The sequence below is a fragment of the Mchenga conophoros genome, linkage group LG11 (assembly GCF_057382185.1).
Source record: "Mchenga conophoros isolate Kocher_MC1m ecotype Shallow Benthic linkage group LG11, M_conophoros_male_GT1.1, whole genome shotgun sequence".
Lineage (NCBI taxonomy): Eukaryota > Metazoa > Chordata > Actinopteri > Cichliformes > Cichlidae > Mchenga > Mchenga conophoros.
Genome location: NC_140536.1, coordinates 9743961 through 9751031, shown reverse-complemented (window position 1 = coordinate 9751031; position 7071 = coordinate 9743961). Strand labels below are relative to the sequence as shown.

Here is a 7071-nt window from a genome sequence, read left to right as displayed (position 1 = left end):
GTTGCAGTTCAGACTCTGAGTCTTCTTGGTGCTGAAGCATCCACAGGATCTGCGTGGCTCACTGCTGCTGGCAGCCTCCAGCAGACAAACAGAGAAACAGCAATGGAGGGAGGGAGGGATGGGGGGTGCATGAAGGATAAACAAAAACAAACACAGACATCAAGAGCCACTGAAGCAGTGTGTGAGAGCCACGTGAGGCAGTCCACCCTATGGAGAAAACAGCAGCTGGTGTGTACACTAACAGCCCTACAGGGGCTGTGGCCTCCACAGCCTCAACTATGGAAAAGCAGAAAAAGGAGAGATGGGAGGGCGATGGAAGGGGGATGCTAGGGGCTAAATGGGGTGAGCAGTTAAGCCTTGTTGGTTACAGTATTGGCAGCAAACGAAATGATAGAAACGAGTGGAGGGGGGTGGAGGGATTTTTACTGTCCATCTTAAAAAGGAAATATATTGGGACTGATGAGTTTTTAAACGATAACGCATCTAGGAGTTACCACAGGGTTTTATATAGTATAAGGTTGGAAGAAAATTAACTCCTAGGTGGTTACAATTATGACTGTATTTTGCTGGTTATAGGCTCCAATTTAACCACAATTTAATAAAAAGTGACACCAAGTTCACTGCTAATGTTTCAATATGTAATAACTATTAAAAAGAGGGTTAAACAGTCCAAAAAAAGAGGCTTTTTTGATCATTGCATAGATTTTAAATGTGAGGCATATATTCTGATGACCTAAAAAAAAAAAAGCAGAAAGTGCTTCAACAATAATGTGCTTTCTGAAAATTTGAACTCATATGCACTTCTGTCCTATTGCGCACGTCTAAACGGGATTCTTCTGCTGTCTCAGGTTCTCATTTTTACTAAAAGGCAAAAATTGCAAAAACAGCACCAGACGATGTTTTCCACAGCAGCGGTAAGTGGAAAGCATGTCCTGAAAGTTCATCCGCAAAGCATGTAAGAAAAACAAGCGCTTCATAACATCTGCTCTGCTTTCATTTATGTCTTTTTTTTTCAGCTCTATTTATGGATAAGGACAAAACAAATACCTCAAAGTAAAATCAAACGGTAAAGCTTCAAAACATGCAATTTTATCAACATTTCGGAATTTTTCATATCACCTACAAGAGCATTGTGTGTGTGAGGGTGTTTGTGGGCTTCTGGCACGCCCCACTCCCCGCTCTCGTCCACCACTGTCCTTTATCTTCTTTATCTCTCTGTATTTCCCTCTCTCTCTCTCCATTTCAATATTGAAGAGAGTTTTATTAAGGGCTAGACTCGGATGTGCCGAGGCGCTCTTAGTAATTTTCCTACAAAGTGCTTTAATCCATCACACGGCCAACATGTGGCCTTTGCAGCCATACATCATCTAAGCCCACAGAGAGAGAGCGACAGACACAGAGAGAGAGAGAGAGAGAGAGAGAGAGAGAGAGAGAGAGAGAGAGAGAGAGAGAGCAAGCGAGGAGGTGGTAACATAATTTCAGCCCCCTCCTTCTTCAACTTCTTCTTCTTCTTCTGCTTCTTTTTCTTCTTCTCTGCGCTCGTCTCCCTCCAGAGTTTCCCAGCTGGGATGGAAAGCACATCTTCTCCACATATTCCTCATACAAGTCCTCTCTCCATTTACAAATCAGAGTGAGGTATGTGTGAAGATGGAGCGAGGGGAGGGGCTGGGTGGTAAGCAAGGGGAGAGAGAGAGAGGATGAGAGAGAGAGAAAATGAAAGAGATGGAGATAGGCGAGAGTGAATGAGTGTGTGAGGCTGAGAGAGAGAAAGAGAGAGATAAGGAAAATGGAGAAAAGCTTACTGGAATGAATGAAATTGGGGGACAAAAGCGGGTGATAGGAAGTCAGTGTGTGTGTGTGTGTGTGTGTGTGTGTGTGTGTGTGTGTGTGTGTGTGCTCTGTATGAACAAGGTGTGCGCGTAGTACTTGGATGAGGAAATAGAAATAGGCGGAGAAGGAGTGGAGATGAGTGGTGGGGGGCTGCGTTTCCCAGCATGCAGCTGGTGCTGAGTTGCCCTCTGTGTTGCCCCCGGCCAACACCTGCTTCCATTTCGCTTCCTCCACCCTCCTCACGCTGAGGAGCAGCGATGAACTCCGGGCCCCCTGACTAATGGAATGGGCCCTTGCTCACAACCATTAGAGGATTGGTGTCCCTTTCGGTGCCCCCGAGTGCCCTACGGTACAGAAAAGGGAGAGGAAGGGGCGAGGTAGAAGATGGTGGCAGGTCTGCCTTTTTTTTTTTTTTCCCTTTTGGCCCAACACACACACACACACACACACACCTGGTCATAATATAACAGCCTAGAGTAATCCAGCCAGAGTAAGGCTTGACATAGCTTAGCATCTGACTGAGGCTATTTCTGAGAGGATATTAGAAAATTCTGAATTGGGTGCAGCACTGCGAGGTTTCGGAGAGGGAGCTCTCTGAATGTGTACGACAGCGGCCCCGGCTGATCGCGAAGCGTTTGTGTGATTTCATTTAGCCGGTAAATCCAGTGCTCTACCTCAATTACATCTGCTTTACTCAGATGGAAAACACACCTCTGTGTACAGAGGCAGGGGAGGGAGGGGGGGGGGGGGGGGGGAGAGGAGAGAGGAGGGGAGGGTGGAAGCAGGGAGCGGATTGGGGGATTGAATCTCTCGATGAGCTGATAGCACGTCCAAAGACAGCGAGCCAAGCTGTGCAGCGGTAATGTTATGCTAATGATATGGTAATGATATGGTAATCTGCCGGCAGTATTCCACCTCACTGGAGAGAAGGGGAATCTGGGAGGCCTTTTACCATTGGTTGGAGACCGGGGACTTCCTGAAGTCAGAGTTCAAGACAAAACCCTTTCTCACACACACACACACAGACACACCACATTAACATGGGACAGGCACTACTTAATTGTCGAAGCAGTGATCTCAGCTAAAATAAAAGCAATGCAAAACATAGAGCTAATCTGGCTTTAATCGGATTTGCAAACTCTTAAGTAAGCAAGAAATAATACCTGTAAACAATGCAGTATCATGAAGACTGGGTTGGCTGCATTGTGAGTAAGCCTGCGAGCTTTATCAGCGTGTAATATCAAGTCGCTGCGACGCTGTTTTGTGTCGACATAAAGCGAAACAGAAAATCATCTATTTTAGATCGTGATCAGGGTCTCTTTTTTTCTGTGCCTGTGTGTGTGTGTGTGTGTGTGTGTGTGTGTGTGTGTGTGTGTGTGTGTGTGTGTGTGTGTGTGTGTGTGTGTGTGTAACTCTGCACCTGTGATGGCTGCCATTACCTGTCTACGCAGAGCAGCTCTTTCTCTCGGCTTTGTAATGAGTGGGTTACACCACCGCCGCCTTGGTTGGAGCGAAAAGACTCACCATTATGTGACAGGAGTCTCTGAATGCGCGTCGTTTATTATATTTTGCTACATTTCACTGCATCTCATCTAATTGGGAATGAGCTGATTTGCCATTTAATTTCAAGCATTGTTGACAAACTATAGCCCATCTTTAAAGCCTCCCAAATGAGCAAATGCGTAAGGCATTATATAAATGTGAATGGATCGACTCTATCACTTAGACACGCTTAAGAATCGCAAAAAGTGACAGGAAATGCTTAGGTATGTCTGCTAAAAAGAAAAAAAGAGGGACACCTGCAAAAAGCAACTGCAATGGATGATGGTAAATCTGTCCGTGTGGCATAAAGACATCATCTCGGGTATTTTGCTTTTGTTTTTCTTTGTATTTTACAGTTGCAAAATGGATATGTCAAGTCTGCACAATGGAGACATGCGATGACATTTTCCTGGATGCTGTACACTAAATCAAAGGGACCAACAATATGTTGAGTGCCAGCATGGAGACATTTGATTCCCATTCCACTCATGCAGTATTACTGCTGGAATGCCAGCAGACATCACAATCCTCCCAAGCTGGCACTGGGCTTGTCACACTTTTTATTCCACGTCAGTGTTTTCAAAAAAATTAAATAACATGTATATATATATATATATCTCACAGGAAAATGTGAAGCCCCTGCTTCTTCTTGATACACTTTATTTGCAGCACAGAATGCGCAAATCACTGGTGACACAATTAAAATAGGTTTGACTTAACAAAGGCGATTTAGTGTCAGTGACATTTAGCATCAGCCTCTGGTGACAGACAGGTAAAAGAAGCCAGTCAGCAGATTGGACCTGAGGGGATGGGGAAAGTGGGGGTTGTAGAAGGCTCTTGTCTGGGTTTTGGTGTTGCTGGGATGGACGACTTATTAACACAGAAACACACAATTAGTGTAAATCCTTGACAACAGACTGCCACTGTAGGCTTACACCAGGGCATCAAAGCTCCAGCACCCCTTAATTTGAATGACCAGACTATGGGTGCTGAACTCAACGACACATATAGAAAATATGTTTTGTTTTTTTTCCTCACTGAACTGTGCATATGCACAAATACAATAAGTTTATGTAAATAGATTAAAAAATTAGTGCATCATTAGTGTCTAAAAGAGGAGAAAACAATGCAGGAAAAAACAAGAGGTGTTTGTGGGTATACATGAGGGACAATGAGAGAGGGAGAGAGAGAGACAGGCAGAGAGAAAGACAGAGACGGGGGTGGACTGTCCAATACACTCCTGATAAAGGTCAAAGAGATGTTTTATTCATGATCCAGGCGGCAGCAGCAGAGGCAGCAGGGCCAAGGTTGAAATGAGCTCGCGTCCATGTTCCCTGGAGCCAGTGCTGCAAACAGCCTCACACCAGGCCAGCGGACACTCCAACTGACTGCTATCAATAATGCCAAAATGCGCACACACACACACACCCTACCCTTATCCCTTATCAATAACTTTAAATCACAAAAAATAAGAAAAATGGAGTCTTAAGTAAGACTAATATTTTGGTCTGATTTCTATAATTATATATCGAACAGTAACAGTTGTAAATATTCTAGATCTAAAAATTCACGATTTCAGTATTTTTTTCATTATTTACAATGAAACTGTCAATATGCTGTTAAATGCATGTAATATATAATATATTACGATTTTTACAGTGAACCACTTCAACTATGTGTTTATAACATTTTTTTTGGATTAGTCAGACTTTACATTTGAAAAGCACAAGTTAAACAAAATCCCTTTTAAAATCCTGAATATAACAGCGCACAGCAGGAATGGGAGTCGATTCATAAAAGTTCTTACCTTTTAAATTTCTCTCCGCTGAGAATCTTTCATGAAACATTCACAGTGAAGAGAATCAGACGAGGTTCATTTCGAAATCTCTTACACCCTTGAACCCCCTCTTTGAACTCGCTCCAAACAAAAAAGGCAAAACCTCTGTACTGCACCTAACCGAGACCAGCTCCGAGCCCTTGTTTTTTTTTATATTTATTTATTTCATTTTTTACTTCAGTGTAGCTGGGAACTTTTTGATGGAGCTGACACAGTCTGAGACTCAATAACTAAAGTAACCTTTAAAGCACAGATGTGTCTTAATCAGAAAGATGGTAGCATCACAGATTAAAACTTGTGAAAATGGTTAAAGACCCAATAATTTCTAAAGACTTAAACACTGAGCCTATTCACATACTGAGTAGGGAAGTGGGGGTTTCAGGGGAAAGAGAGGCGTGTGTGCCTGTTTGGGAGCATAGATGTGTCTTTTTATACGTGTGTGTGTGTGTTACACTGTGCAGCCAGCCCACTCCAAGCATCTTTGATCAGATATGAAATATTCACAAATGCTGCTATAATTTGATGAAAGTCAGATATCCCTCAAATAAGAAATAGAAGTCAGCTCGTTGGCAGCTCTTAAATAAAACAAAATAAAAGAAATCTTAGAATCCAGATTTAAAAAATGTAAATTGCAGGCCCTGAGGTTGGAGTAACAAAGAGATTTTAAACATGCACTGACCCGTTGTACGAACTCCAGTCCATGCTGCTCAGCCAGAGCTTTGGCAGCTCTGGTGCCTCCGTCCATTTGCACTGCATAGAAGATGAGGCAGTTGGTCCCACGGTGCCCCTCTGTGGTCACTAGGTTCCTCTGCAGCAGGCAGCCCACCACCAGCACAAACGCAGTGAACATGGAGCCTTTAACGAGAATATCTGTGAGAATTAGATCCATATTTTCTTTTTTCCCAAAAAAAAAAAAAAAAAATAGAAACTCTTGGAAATTATGCATGTTTTAGTGCACTGTGTAGGGATCAGCCCAGAGTGCTACATTACATAATGTTTTAAGCAGACACCTTGCCTGAAGTCTTCAATGTCAGTCAAACCTACAAAATAATCAGATTGTATTTGTGTATCGGTTTTGGTGTCATTTTGAAAGCACAAATGACAGAGTACATTTTTGGCAAGCCCACTAATTATTTGATCAAAAAGTTGTTTCCGCCCTTTAATGTCAGGCATCATTTTTCTCTTTCAAAATGCCACCTAAGGTTATTTCGCATACCCGTGCTCTTCACTGGATCTTTGTAATATCTAAAATCTGCAATTATATACATGTAACAAAACAAACCCAAACACCTACTTTTTTCTTTTCTTTTCCTTTCTTTTTTTTACATATTATCATAACACTTCATATACCATCTAACTACACAAATGAGTTGACACAGTTTAGGATTCTGCATCTCAGTACAGAGTATTGAACATTGGCAATTGTGAAACAATTTGCCCACAGCCACCTCCTCTGTACTTCTGCGTGAATTCCACCGAGGCTGCCACCTACAGCATGTGAACCACCCACCTGTAGCCACACAGAGTGAAACGTCCAGGAGTTATCTTTCACCCTGTGCGATGAAAGCTAGAACTCTGGCATCGGGGGCCCCAAGCGAGACAACACACTCTCTCCAGTTCCCAACCCACACGTTTAATCTCCTGGCCTTGATGCAAATGCTTCTGAGAGCAGAAAACACTGCAGTGCCCTCATTGCGTGAACTAACTTCCCTCTTTAAGCAAAACAGGAACTTTATCAGTCTGTCTTTATGCTCGTACTTTTCCTGTGAACAATGATGGAACAAAAAAAAAAGTTGCCACGTTGCTCTTGAACAGCATCTACTGAAAGACTAAAACGGCCGATGTACTGCTGGACGAATGCC

General features: G+C 43.0%; 1 protein-coding gene across 1 annotated transcript in view; it reads right to left on the bottom strand.

The window, feature by feature from the left end:
• LOC146563613 (furin-like protease kpc-1) overlaps positions 1-6130 on the bottom strand; it is a 213829-nt gene extending 207699 nt beyond the window's left edge. The window contains exon 1 of the mRNA XM_085290827.1: positions 5889-6130. Within this exon, the coding sequence (XP_085146953.1) occupies positions 5889-6098 (210 nt within the window). The 5' untranslated portion in view covers positions 6099-6130. The remainder of the gene's footprint in view (positions 1-5888) is intronic.
• Between the last annotated feature and the right edge of the window lie 941 nt (positions 6131-7071).